Source organism: Rosa rugosa, chromosome 3 (genome assembly GCF_958449725.1).
Source record: "Rosa rugosa chromosome 3, drRosRugo1.1, whole genome shotgun sequence".
NCBI classification, from domain to species: Eukaryota; Viridiplantae; Streptophyta; class Magnoliopsida; order Rosales; family Rosaceae; genus Rosa; species Rosa rugosa.
Window position 1 is genome coordinate 12,525,675 of NC_084822.1, and position 15,142 is coordinate 12,540,816.

At 39.6% G+C, this 15,142-nt stretch overlaps 1 protein-coding gene across 1 annotated transcript; it reads left to right on the forward strand.

The window, feature by feature from the left end:
- The first annotated feature begins 9,468 nt into the window (after window positions 1-9,468).
- On the forward strand, window positions 9,469-12,631 carry LOC133739132 (B3 domain-containing transcription factor VRN1). Its single transcript, XM_062166858.1, has 4 exons — window positions 9,469-9,729; window positions 10,959-11,631; window positions 11,714-11,913; window positions 12,003-12,631. The coding sequence occupies exons 1-4, from the start codon at window positions 9,670-9,672 to the stop codon at window positions 12,324-12,326; spliced, it is 1,257 nt and encodes a 418-aa protein (XP_062022842.1). The 5' UTR covers window positions 9,469-9,669; the 3' UTR covers window positions 12,327-12,631.
- The last annotated feature ends 2,511 nt before the right edge of the window (window positions 12,632-15,142 follow it).

Sequence of the window (15,142 nt, forward strand, 5' to 3'; positions counted from 1 at the left end):
TGTTCTCCATTAGTTTTGAGGTGTTCACTTTATGGATTAAAACAATCTAGACGGAAGTGGTATAACCGTCTAAGTGAATATTTGATCGGGATGGGATATGTGAATAATAAACTACGCCCATGCGTGTTTATTAAGGAAACAAATTCCGGGTTTGCAATTATGGCGGTCTATGTTTTCAAAGACATGAATTTGATTGATATTCCTGAAGAGATCAAGGAAACTGCAAAGCACCTGAAGTCGGAATTTGAGATGAAAGCCCTTGGGAGAACAAATTATTGTCTCGACCTGGAGCCCGAGCAAAGTGCAGATGAAATTTTGGTCCATCAACCAAATTACATCCAGAAGATGTTAATATGCTTTAATAAGGATAAAAGCAAGCACACCCATGGTCGTCCGAAGTCTAGAGAGAACCGTATCGTTCTGCTGGTGATAACGAAGAGATATTGGTGCCAGAAGTCCCATATCTAAGTGCAATAGGAGCATTATTATACTTGGCTCAATGCCCTAGACAGAACATCTCTTTCGATGTGAACTTGTTAGCTAGATATAGCTCTGCGCCAACACGCCGCCACTGGAATGACATAAAAGACATTTTTCGCTACCGTAGAGGTACGGCGGACATGGGCTTATTCTATCCCTATGCATCAAGGAATGGATCAAACCCACTTGATCCTCAGAATGATGCTCGCCTTGTTGTATATGCTGATACAGACTATCTATCAACCCGCACAAGGCGCGTTCCCCAACTGGTTATGTCTTTGCCATTGGGAATACTGCAATTTCTTGGAGGTCTACAAAACAGACCCTTGTTGCTATCTCTTTGAATCATGCTGAGATTCTAGCTCTTCACGAAGCAGTACGTGAATGTATATGCATGGTTGAGAGCCATCACAAAGCACATGTGGGCTGCATTCCACCATTGATGAACCAACCACTATCCACGAGGATAATGCTGCTTGCATCAAGCAAATGAAGACGGGTTTCATCAAAGGAGACGACACCAAACATATTGCACCAAAGTTCTTCTTCAATCAGCAACAATAGGAGCATCAGAAAATTAAAGTCAAGCAGATTCGATCTGAAGACAATCGTGCAGACCTCTTTACTAAGTCACTACCAAAGTCTACATTCCAGAAGCATGTACAAGGTATTGGTCTACGTAAATTATCTGAATTACCTAACATGTAATTTTCAGGGGGAGTTGAAATCAGGGGGAGTATCCAGAAGCATACCCACTTGACCATCGTGTACTCTTTTGTCCTTCGTCCAGGGTTATTTTGTCCCACTGGGTTTTATTACCTGGCAAGGTTTTAACGAGGCACATCTTTAGCATGGTCGCTCCACTTATACTACATCCTGAAGATGTTTTGATTTAATATATATGCATTTGCTCATCTTTTCCCTTCGACCACGGGTTTTTCCCACTGGGTTTACCGGGCAAGGTTTTGGTGTAGCAAATCTAAATGCATCCCTCTCGTAGACATACTACCTACTTATGGTGCTAATAAGAAGACTCCACTTATCTCCGAAGCTGTGATATTACTACTCCACACTCATGCGCGTTGTGCTCTTTTTCTCCTTCGACCAAGGTTGTTTTTTCCCACAGGGTTTTTATTACTTGGCAAGGTTTTTGATGAGACAACTTAGAAGCGCACAACCTAAGCAACACTATTGACATGAAATATCCAAGGGGGAGTGTTGTAAACTTTTATGGCTATATCATGTAAATTGTTGTATATTAGAAGATGCTTTTCTCTTTCCTAGTTTTAGGGGATCCATGTTTTAAGGAGGACTTTAAGGGTCCTTGTTTTATGGAGGACTTTAGGCTATATGTTCCTTGTCTTCCACTACATATGTAGTCCATTTCTCATACATGGAAGAAGATGAAAAACAGAAAATACTACACTTATTTATCTGCATCTAAACTCTCTCTCTCTCAAGTTCTTAGAAGCAAAGCTCTCTCCATTTTCTGAAACACTTTCTATGTTCCTTTTACAACATCTATTACTTTAATTGCACATCTATCTTCTATGGTTGGTTGGATTAGACTATATATATACACATATACAATGGTAAACTGCTCTTTCTTTCTTTTTTCAATAGACAATGGTAAGCTGCGCGCTTAGCAAAGTATTGTTATACCATGAGTAATTTTCAGCTTTTTCACCTTTTCCCTGTTGATAATCATTTTAGATCTTAACCAAGTCCATTCCAAATCCAAATTTGTCATGCTCATTGCTTTGGTTTTGGGATAGTAATATCAAACAGGCATCATCTCATAACAGTGTGGGTGAAGTATTGATAACTTTTAAGAGAGTAAATATCTAGTTCATACATATATGTATCTGAATATCTGATTATACTGGACCAGTGTAAACCACTCGCCAAGTTTGCCTAGCGAAACATTATAGAATTCTCCAATAAGTTTCCCCAACCAAAATAAATATAAAATTCTCCAACAAAACTAAATACCAAAGGATATATATATATATATATGACGAGGCTATGACAAGCAGGCTCATGAGCTCAGCTTGCTTTTAATTGCTACTGCCTTGTACCTCCTGCAACACCAAGATTTTTGTCACAACTACGTCCAAACTGTGAATGCCAGTTCTGATCAAATTGATGGTTGCTTAAAACACAAACCTTTTTCCATTGTACTTTTCATGAGTCATGGGCTCATGGGTGCCCTTTAGAACTTGAGAATTATTTCCTGACATGTGTTGAACTTGCATATAAGATTTCAATTATTTCCTCTGAGTTCTTGGAGTTATGGATGGTATCAATACTCTGATATATTTACAGTTGTTTGTTCGGCTCTGAGGACATTAAGACCAACATTTATAGTGCCACCCTTTACTTTCTTCTCTGCAACATTTTACTACCTTCTGATTTCTATGAGGAGATTGTTTGGCTGAAAATGGCGACCCACATTCATTGCCTCCTGCTCTGGGATTCTTGCAATCTGGACAGCTGATTATTACTCGGCCCCCTTTTTATTTTTTTGATCAAAAGTGTTACTCAGCCTTCATATTGCGTATTACTCGATCCCCTCTTTACTTGAGCAAGTTTTCCATTGGAAACAGTTGCAACTTTGGGTCAAGTCTTCGGGAGAAGCACTAGTTGGGGAAACAATGGCAAGAAGAGCATCCACATCCCATGATGGTGGTGTTGAGGAGGAGGAGAAGTGGCCTACGTTCTTCAAGATCATAAGGCCTGGATTCAATACTGAGCATCAGAGGAATTTGTGGTTACCAAATTAAACTTCACATCAGAGGAGTGTTCGGTCTTCTCTTCTTTTTTTTGAGAAAAAGAGATAACTTCATTCAAATATCCATGACCAGAAGGCTCGTACATCCAATACTGTCTTACACCAAAATCATAAATGGTCTAAGCTATCAGACAAAGGACAGGTGACCTTCACTGTTAACACATTCGCTCACTTATTGAGCCTAACCACAAGAAAGAAAATCCTCCCTACCAACTTCCGTTTGCTAGTAACCTAGTCGCCTAGAGACCTCAATTGGTGTACAACTAGAGAAACTAATATGCAAGTAGTAGAAGATTAAAACTTCTAGTAATAGGCAGAGAAATCTGGAAAGACTAAATCTTTCCTTTGCCCTTGTCGCTAGGGCTGGGGACTGTTCCAATGCTAGTAGGGTAAGTGATCTTCAGAGGAGTACCACCAAACTTCTTATTGACACTCTGAGCTTTATTCTTGCTTCCAAGAGGCCTACCAGACCTCTTCTTCAGAGTGACCAAAGTAAGGTCACCATCCTCTTCAATGAGGCCAAGTGCCTCCGCCTGCAGTGTAGGAATCTTGCCACCCAAGATTGTTTTGAACTTCTTGGGAGAAGGATGGTTAGCACCGCTCCGTTCCCGTTTCTTGGAAACCAGATCAATCTGTGTCTTCTGCATATCTGTAGGGACAACAAGATCACAAGAAACGTCCATAACAGGTTCCTCACCTGAGGCCCCAGTACTCTCCAACCTGTGTTCCAAAGGACTACCCGCAGAAGGAGGACTGATTTCATTTGGAACCGGATCAAGGGGAGAAGGAGGATCAGAGTTCAGACGCTCCACTCGGCGAAAAGCAGGTCTCTTCTTCTTTGGAATGACCTGGGAAGGATAGAGAAGGTCTCCCTTGCTCTTGGCAGAAAAAGCAAAGGAATTCCCTGAGGTCGAACCTCCTGGAAAGTGAAGAACCCTAGAAGTAGGGTTGACTGCAGTTGGCTCCTCACAAGCAATTCCGGCATGTGTGACCAAACCACACTGAGAACATCTCCCCCGCAGGTGCTCGAACTGGAATTGCAACACAGGTTCAACTCCGGTATCAAGAAAGACTCTTCTTTCAAGCAGGATCGGTTTGGATGTGTCATGGGTGAACAAAACCCTATTGACCCCCTTCTTAAACTCCTTCTTGTCATAGTCCAAGAATCCACCCAACAGATTGCCAATCAACATGAGATTCTCGGGTTCTTCATACAGAGGAGGTATACCAACAACTTTAGCCCAGATTCGAAGATGCTTAAAAGGAATCTCATGCAATGGCTTAACGCCATCATATTCCTCAAAACAGACAGGGGCACGATCAAAACACCATACTCCCCCCCCCCCCCCCCCCCCCCCGAAGAATTTTGTTACGATCACGTGCAGAAGCAAAGGAGAACAAGAAAAGATCACCAGCCCGTTCTTGGATCCGAAACTCCTTATCCACCATCCAGGTGCGATTGAAGTGAGACATGAAAGCCTTTGGGTCGATAGGTTTTCGGGTCAAAGGCTTGCCAAGGAGAAAAACTTGGGAGGACTTGCGAACAGGACCTCCACCGATCTTCCCCAGATCTGGGGCACGACCTCCATCAGCAAGAGCAAGCGAGGCAGCGAAGCTCGCTGTTACTGCATCAATGGAGGCCATAGTCAAACGAGAACGTATAAGGGGAAGAGAAGGGGACGAAGCAATTGTTGAAGGAGGCAAGGAGGCCGTAGACAACTAGGGTTGAGAGAAAAACTCTCCTAGGGTTAACAAAGATTGTTTGTTTTCCTTTATTACATCATGTTCGGTCTTCTCTTCGAGCAAGGAATTCGCATATAAATTAAAACAGTCAAAACCAATACATTTGACCAGTGGGGTGCGAACTATACTTATTATATGTTACTAAATATACGTGTAAATTAATTAGGTTTATTACCAATTTTTTTTTTTTTTTGACATAAATAGGTCAATCCTTTCATTAAGTTCAGCAAGCAGTACAAAAATGAAACACCCCTATGGGGTCGACAGAAAGAATTGTTCCTTAGAACCTTATGAAACTCTATTCTAAAATAATAAAATCCCAAGAAATCCCGAGTACACCCACCTTTTGGTAAATTCACGCACTTTTATTCTAACAAAAAACCTAGAAACCTCGAAGCTTACATAAAAAGTTTCCAACTAAGGCACTGGTTTTTGCGACCCAAACAGAAATTAAACAATACTATGGGCCGTAGAGACCCAATCCATAGGGGAAATAGAAAGGGAAAAATTACCCTAAGCCCCCATTCCAAAAGCAGACCAGGCCCTAAAAAGTAGTAGGACCCAGCCCATCCACATCCAGCCATACAACAGGCCCTCCAACCAGCGCCAGGCCCATCTGGCCCAGTAGGGTGAGATTGCTAAGGGCACCCCAAGCAATCCATCACAGCCGTGCAAGCTACCGCCGCCACCGCTGTGGGTCGTAGCCCCAAAAACTACACCATCGCCCGGATCGAACGGCACCCAGGTCAGTGCCAAATTCTGATCACTCAGGATCAATCTCAGGTTAATACGCTCCACAAACACCAGACCCACGCACCTAGACTTTGTCGTCGCCGATAGAACACGAGAGTAGGCAAACCCGAAGAATTTTGAGATGTCACCGGCCCCAAGCGATACCTTTCACAGTACCACTGGATCTGATAGCCACACACTCGTCGTCCGACCAAATAACCCAACCGCCATCGGAAGAAAAGGCCACACCCAGCCACGGTGGAGCAATCTTAGTGAGAAACCAGTCCGATCTAGACCACTCTAGATCCAATGATCTGCTCCCGAAGCCAGGGATCAGTTCCGCCCACGACCTCTCAACCCTAAAAGAACCCTATCGAAACATCACACCATGCACCGAGAGAAAGTAAGAGTAAAGGCCGATTAGACAAGCCAATCAGAAAGCAGCCATTGAAGATGGTAGATGTAAGGAAGAACAGCCGCCCTCCCAAACCCTAGCAGAGCTCTAGGTCGTGAATTCTAAATAGATCGATCTAAAAATTGAACCAAATTTTCCTTTATTACCAATCTTATTATTCACACGTATACTTCTGTAATTATCATCCATGTCAAAAGAATAAAACACACTAAGTCATACTTATCCTCTCAATAATTTGCTTTCCCGTATTCTTTCACTTGATATCAAAGCAAATATCTGTTTTTGAACATTAACTAGGGTTTAGGAGTAAGATTGGCATCGCTTTACAAGTTCCTAACTTTATCGGGGATAATACTATGGATTGTTGATTCTGGTGTTTATAACCATATGACTTATCAATGCGATGATCGTACAACCTATTATTTCTTATTAAGGTTGATCTAGTAGTAGAACCTTTCATAACTAATTTCGCAAGTCGAGTATATGTGATTTGTATGCTTCAACTTGAGGGTGAGTGTTGAGGTGAGTCATACTTAACATATATAATTAGATCTCTTTTTGCCTCATCGAGAAGCATGAATAACTTCCTTAAAAAAAATAATAATAATAAATAAAATAAATAAATAAAAAATAAATAAAAAAGTCGCTCAGTAAAGTTGGAGCTGAGTATATCGAAACCCTAGGGGTTTTGGTAGCAGGGCGGTGAACTCCAGTCCTCTTCCTGCTTCTGGGCTTCTTCGGCATCACTCTTTTTCTATGAGGCGCACGGGTAGCGGTGTTCTGGTCTAGAGGTTTTGTGCTTGCATCGGTTCGGCGTCGCATCTTTTGGCGGCGTGTATTGGTCGTTGGTGTCGTTAAGCATGAACTGATCACAGGATCAATTCCAGCCGGCATGAGTTGGGGGGACAAAGGATTTAGGCAGTGGGCCTTTGGGCCTCTGGCTTTCTGGGCTGTGGTTGTAGCCTGGTGAATTGGGCTAAGCTGGTCCAATTCCCTTTTCTTCTCTCTCACTTGGGCTGAGCGTTTAGGTCTCACAATGATCCTAATTCAAGGCTCTTCCCTGCAGTGACTGTGGAAGACTACACCAAGATGGTCTCTAAGCCCCAAGCTAATCACGACAGATGTGGAGAGTTAGGTTGCACATGTTTCAAATAAATCGAGTTGTTAGTTTTCTTTGCATTTTTCTTTTGGATTTTAGTTGTTGCATTTTCCTTTTTGGACTCTAGTTTTTCATTCCCATTTGGATATTAGCCTGACTACTTGTGCAGTCAGTTGAGCAGTGAATGTAATGGGTGGCATTCAGATTCCCTAGCTTGACCTTGTATGGTCGTTATGATATTTTGATCACAAGAATATACATTCCTTTCCCCTGAAAAAAAAAAAAAAAAAAAAAGCTTCCTTTAAAAAGAAAACTAAATGGGTAAATTTGCTGAATTATTTAGTTTCCAAGTTCTGACCAACCGGAAAGAACGCGCCAAAGGAAAAGAAAACCAGATCTCGTAGTTGGCTCTCCCGGCCGGCCGTAGAATCTGCCGCTGCGTTTCGGTCTGGGAGGGGTCTTTTCTTTCTCAGTCTTTACTTTCTTAGTCTTTGCTTTCTTAGTTTTCTTTGCTTCTCCAAAGTCCAGATCGGTGGGACGTGGTCGGAGCATGCTGGCTCGTGCTGGCTCAGTTGTCGTGCTTTTCCATGGCAAGGCAAGGATGGAAGGATGACGTTGGGGTGTGCTTTTCCATTACGGTGAGGATCTGTTCTGTCCAGATCGATCCGATCTGGTTTGGATCTCTTCGATCTGACCTGGATATGGATTGGTTTGGTTGGTCTGGTGTGGATCCATGGAGCGGGCAGGTGGATGGCATCCTGTCGACGGCGGCGGTCAGTAGGGGTTGTTTTTTTGTTGGGAGTGGCCGGTGATGTTGGTTGACGGCGGTTGGGGTCTGAAGGAGGTGGCGGCGAGGTGGGAAACATTGTTTTTGGTGTTTTGGTGTTTTTTCTTTCTTTGTTTTAGGTCGGGTGCACTGCAGGTGGTGGCAGAGACATTCTTCACTTTGGCCTTCCTGAAGGTCATTCCTGCCTAGTTTAGAGCCTACACAAAGTCTGCCTGTGGCATAGACGAGCATTAATGGCTTTCTAGGAGGTCTTTCTTGTCAGGATTTGGGTCGGAAGTGAGGCGCTTTGGAGTAGTGGTGGGATGACGGTGTTGGGTTTTCTTTAGTCCTAGGTCTGATTGTCCAGAAATCCCTTTGATCGGGTTCGAAGCAACGACGAGTGTTGGCTTAGTCGATCAATTGCTGGCCAGGTGGATTCTGGGTGGGAATTGGTGTTCTTGGCTGAGTCTGCTCCATTACGTTTTATTGTTTCTGCCACTTTGTCTGGTGCCAGTTTAGTTTTTTAGTTAAGTTTTTTAGATAGTTTGGAGTCGGGGCCTAGTTTGGCTTCAACAGTGCGTCAGAATAGATGTCCATTTTGACGTCTATAGTGGGAAAAGTTTCGGTTGAAGCTTTTTCTCCCATTCTCATTGTAATCTTCGTTTATTAATGAAGTTCTTACTTGATCAAAAAAAAAAAAAGAGTAAATTTGCTAGCAAATATTTAGACGATTTGTTGCCCGAAGGAAAAAAAAAAAAAAAATTCCCCCGCAAAACAAAAACAAATGTATTGAAAATGACAATCAAGGAGCTGTTGGGTTTGTATTAAGAGATGATCATGGTCTACCTATCTTAGCTTCTGTCAAAAAAGTTGGTCACTTAAATGTTCTGCTTACAAAAGCTTTAGTCCTCAGAGCTGACCTCCATTATGCCCTAATTCATGATCATTCCAAAATTCATGTAGAGAGGAGATACGAAAATCCTAAATGACTGAATAAATAATGTCATAGGTGTTACTTATCATATCAAGCTGCTTGTTCATGACATCAAGTACTTGTCAAACCGATTTCAATATATTGAATTCAAGCATATTTGGAGAGAGACGAACTTTGTTGCAGACACTTATCAACTTAAGACACTCAATTAAAGCTGGAACAGAGTTCTACTATGATCTTTAATTTTTATTTTACGGTATAAGTTGTATTAGAGGTCTTTCTTTGTAAACTTTTTTTACTAATCCGAAAAAGTAATAATAATAAAGAAATCGAACAAAGGAAAAGAATGAGAAGAAGAAGAAGAAGAAAGTACATGAGTTTTGATGATGACATAAATGAGTTTTGTCAATTGTTGTTGTTAGGAACCCGACCCGTACGAAATGGACCGAGTCAGGTGATGGACATGGACCCAGCTTCGACTGCTTCAACTATTAGGTCAAGTACTAGACTAAACTAGGTGTAGTTGTAGAGGCTCTTTTTTTCTTCATTCAAAAACCAAGGGTTTGACTCCTCTCACGCTCAGATCTGATTCACCCCCCTTCCTTTCCTCACCCTAATTTCTACTCAATTTCAATGCTTTGCTTCTAATCCCCAAAATTCTCTTCGCCCTAAAAATCCCGAAATCAAAAACCCCCCAAGATATAGTGAAATGAAGCGCCCTTATTTTGAGAAGCTGATTCTCTCTTCTACTCTCAAAGCCAAACAGCTGGTACCCTCTTTCTCTTTCTCACTATCAGTCTTTTTTTGTTAGTGGGTTTTTGTTATTGGTAATTGTTTGCTGATTGTAGTTTGATATTTAGCTTCTTTTGGTTACTGGGAAAATTGAGGGAGAGAAACCCAGATAGGAAATTAGGAGAATTTCTTCCCTTTTTGCAATTTTTCAAGAACCCATCAAGGGAAAAACCCTTAAAGATTTTAGTTTTTTTTTTTTTTGGTTGGATATAACGTAAAGGTTGAAGCTTTGGTGTCCTTTTTTTTTCCGAGATTAGGTAAAACAAATTGTTATAATTGGGGTGTCAAACTTGTGGGATCATTGTATTTCAACTATTTGTTTGGTTGCAGTGACAGTAGTTGAATAGTAAGTTTAACAATAGTTTCTAAAGCTCAGTGAAAGTAATCGTGTATAGGACTGAAAAGATGAGATAAATTTAGATTTTGATATGTTCTTGCACTGTTTTGTTAAATAGGAAGTTATTCTGAAATTGAAATTACTGGCACCAAGAAATTGAAAATTGATGGTTTGGGTCAGAGAGGAACTTTAATCAAGGTAGAAGGAATTGTTAACTAAAACAGGGGTTTTAGTAAACTCTACATTGAAACAAAACCATACCCGGGGTATTTCAAGTATTTTTGTCAAGCTCTGAGTAAACATGTTTTTTATTTTATTTTATTTTTTTATCCACCCCCCCCCCCCCCCCCCCCCTCTCTTTCTCTCTCAAACATGGATTTTTCAAAATAAATAAAGTGTATATAATTTATATGCTCAATGCCCTGTTTAGTGGAATAGTGGCAGTGATCTTACTCTGTTTCTAGTCAATCTATGTGATTGTTTAGAAGCATATCTAAACGTGAATAGCTGCAAATAGTAGTTGGTGATGCATATTCTATGAATTTTTCTACCTACAAAATCATAATTACATAATTGGAGGATGACACGCAGTCTATCAAGTTGGGGTATATGTGTTGGTCGCCTTGCCCCTCTTTGTATGACAGTGTTCATTATTTTTGCTGTGTGGTTCATAACTGATAAATAATTGCATCACTTGGAAGGATTCTAATTTATTTTTGCAATGCTGTTATATTGGATGATATATCTGCTCTTCATGATTGTTGGCTGAACAGATACTGATGTAGCATATTATCTGTTGACATCTAAAATTTTACCTGACGGTATGTTTTATTTTAGCAAAAGACTAAATTTGATTCGTGTAATTGTAGAAAATACCAGAAAATTTTGCCAAGAAACACAGAGATGAGTTTTCGACATATGTTACGCTCAGTGTTCCTGGTGGTCATGTTTGGCGTGTAGGATTGAAGAAGGCTGACAATAAGTATTGGTTTCAAGATGGTTGGCAGGATTTCATTGAGCGTTATTCCATCCGCACTGGATACTTTTTGATATTCAGATATGAAGGGAATTCGTCTTTTACTGTTCATATTTATAACCTGACTACCGCTGAGATTAATTATCCACCTAATACTCTCGGTGGTAGTGGAGGGACTGTTTATGGTAACCATTATCAAGTATTTGAAGAAATTGAAGATGAGGACTCAGTTGAAATCTTGGGTTCCTCCCCTTCATCCATTGTTACTAGTTCTATGAGAGACAGGCTCTTTGGGGACAGTGCAAATCAACTGACTACTGGAAAAAATTATAGTCCTCCATCGCTGCAGAATTTGTTCAATGGTGCTAAGCATAACTGGACTGATGCTGGGAAGCTTCATACACCGAAGGTTGCTGCATTACAAGAAGGTAATAATTCTACGCAAGATAATGGTACTCAGCATAAGAAGAGTAAAAAGACTGTGGACGAAGTCAAATCATGTACTCCAGGTGAAGGTACAGAAAGCGTAAAGAAGACTGTCAGAAAAAGGCGGAAACGTGATCCTAGTAAGTTCATTGAACTCATTCATTTGAATACATTCTATTGATGCGGAATTTGACTCTGGTTATTATTTCAATAAAATTGCAGATGCGCAGGAGTCATCTGCTCAACATGAACAGGATGTAGAAATCCGTTTCAGATTTTATGAAAGTGCATCTGCAAGGAAGAGAACTGTGACAGCTGAAGAAAGAGAGAGGGCTGTAAATACAGCCAAAACATTTGAGCCGGTTAATCCTTTCTGCAGGGTTGTCCTTCGACCATCATATCTATATAGGGGTTGTATAATGGTGAGTATTTCAGTACGATGCATTATGACATTGCTTGTTGATTTCAGATTGTTACATCTTGGCTTACAGTGTATTCTTCTCCTATGCAGTATTTGCCATCCTGCTTTGCTGAAAAGAATTTAAGTGGGGTTTCAGGATTTATAAAACTTCAATCTGCTGACGGTAAACAGTGGCCTGTTCGATGTCTTTACAGAGGAGGGAGAGCAAAATTAAGTCAGGGATGGTATGAGTTTACGGTGGAGAATAATTTGTTAGAGGGGGATGTTTGTGTGTTTGAGTTGCTCAAGACGAAGGAGATTGTGCTGAAAGTTAATGTATTTCGTGTCCAAGAAGATGCTGGATTTGTAACCCAATCATTTGTGAACCAACCTTCAGGGCAAAATATAATTCAGGCTATACCGCTTAGAAATTAGTGACCACCAGGCTGGTAATGTGGGATGTCTAAAGTGTATCAAATATCTCTTTGCTTTTCGAGTAGTGATCTGATTTGTTCTTGTGGAACTTAGATCTATTTAGTACTTGGAACTTTTCAGGATGACATAGTGTAACTTTTTTTCATTGTTTAGGAGTTTCAACTCAATTTTTTCTTCACTAGCACTGTAAATAGATTGTGCAATACTATGATCCTAATTGGCCCTTTTTTTTCATATGGTGTGTATGCTCACCCTTCCTACTTGCTCATTTGCTAGTGTGCCTAGGGGAGAGCTTTTCTTGATCTTATTTTGCTTCTTAATTTAAGATACTATTCTGATTTTACCAGTTCTTAATTTGACCATTTTTTCTCCTCTCTTTTTTTTCATCCCAGAGTAACTATTGTAAAGAGTTACTAATTAAAATTCATTGTTTTTTGCTTTTTGTTTTTTGTTTGTAGTTTCACAAACCAAGAAGAATGTCTTCGTTCTTTCTCCTCTTTTTTCTTTTTTTCAGTCCCAAAAAAAAAAGAAGAAAGAACGCTGGTGCCACTTGTTTTGGTCCAAGTGTAATGTACTAATTCATTGGCTGCATTCCACGAACGTATTTAACAACATGCTTAGCTCTTGGGGAATATAATTTAGATTTCTGCTAGTAATTGTAAGCTCAACTTTGACAGAAAAGGAGTTGGTAATATGGTCAAAAAAGATTGAGAATCTCTTTACCATCTTTCAATTTCTTTATTATTTTTTATTCAGACCCACATTGGCAGATCACTTTACACCCCAGTATTCTCAATGACTAAAGGAAAAAGCCTCCTATATTTTCTACTTCAGGCTAAGTTTTGTTTTGGGGCAACTTTTCCAGTGTTCATAAGTATTTGGTAACCTCTTCTTCTTTTTTTCTTTCTTGGTTGAAATAGTTATTTTGTAATTAATCACATGATGGTTGATCCCTCGAATTAAAATTGTTAGATGTTAGGATGGGATTTCTATTAAGAACATATTATCCTTTTTGGTTGCAGAAAAGTAAACTACGGAAAAGGGAAATGTCTCATCTGGGCTGAGTCAGCTGAAAATGATGTGTACAAGTAGTTGTTTGTTTTCACTTCATACAATTCAGGTCCAAACTTTGTCAAGGACTGCAGCAAAAAGCAAAATGAGTGACAACTTGTTTGGATTGTGGGACATTGAGAATAGAAATCTGAGGTTAAAACTTTCTGTGTGCCACTCCATCTTAAATTACTGAAAATTTTTCTGGCTTGTAGTTTGTACATAATATATCAAATAGCATTGTACACTATTTGATCATCTTAGCATGGAAAAGAGTACCTAAAAATCGGTTTGGTAGGTTTGGAAAGTTGGTAATACAACACCAGAATTCTGTTCTTATGTCCAACAGCTGTGCTCTTTAAAGAGGTGGTAGGCTACTAAACTGGACTTAAAGATAGTCACATACAGGTCCTCTTTTTAGTCTTTTGAGTTTGTCTAAAAAGAGAGGTTGGCCTTAAGTAGAAACCTGAATTATCAAAAACATTTGCACCAAAATATTGATCATAACATCTGTTATATCTATTCGCATTAGTTCCATAACAATCGTGTTACCTCTTAAGAGATGAGATCAGTGATATGGTTATACGTCTAATATTACTCAAAATTCATAGGCACACATTTGCATTTTAGACATTGGAATATTAAAAGATGATATATTTTGGGTGATTTACCCTTTTATTTATTATAATTTGTCATTGCTATTCTATTCGAGTACTGTGTGAATTCTTTTAATGTGGTTTAGCTTTCCTTCTCTTTGCTTTTTTATTTTTTATTTTTATCTGAATGTTCTTCTATTATTTTTCTCTTGGGGCTCAGATGCTTTTCTTCCCTTTCACTTTCTTTTGTTTAAGAATGCTTTTGTTTCTCGTTGAAGTGTTTGTGTATAGTTGTAAGAACTTGCCCTTCTTTGGAGTTATGAATGGATTTCTTAGGAAACATAGTAACAAGTTGAGAGGGTCCATCATAAGTTCTTGATCATGACATTTTGTAAGTATATGATAACTAATAAGTGACTTGCTGCTATATGTCATACTCAATATTATTATTGAAGATCAGCAGCATTAATAAAATTTCCCTCCCAGGAAAAAAGGAATCAAAACATCTCTAACACTGCAGAAGATGGCATTTATTTTTGCTTCTGCAGAATACCCATCACATCTTAAAAGCAATTGTAAGGGTTTCAGGATTCATCATCAACCCAAAATTGCCTCCTGCAATTTACTTTTGCTTACCCTGTGTATTTATGAAAGGCATCAGCCAAAAAGTTGAAGGGCAGATTTTTGGGTATTTGAGCAAAGCAATAATGTCAAGTTGTTGAAACTGGTGAACCAATACACACCAACCTTCAAAGAAAAATTGGCAAACCATATTACTAGTCATTAACTTTTTAGTCAAACACTCAAAACTAGAACTCATAACTGGTTATGGAATATATGATTTGAAGCCTGATTAGTTCAGCCACAAATTAATCCTCCTATCCTAGTCTATAATAATGCATTGTAAGATAGACAACTGGAAATTGCTTGTTGAGTTGGGTTTATAGCCTATAGGGAGACCAACTGAACCCAAACATGGCCTTTAGGTGAAGGATACTTACCCTGGTGACCATAGCCCTTTCTTCTGATTATGACATTTTGCTTCCACATTGTAAATATCTACTCTTTCAAGTTTCAATCACAAAAGTATGAAGTGAAGAAATAGAGTTTTATACGCTATTGGTGCATGGTTTTTCGCTGATTGATTGGTCATCAAATAGACGAGAAGAG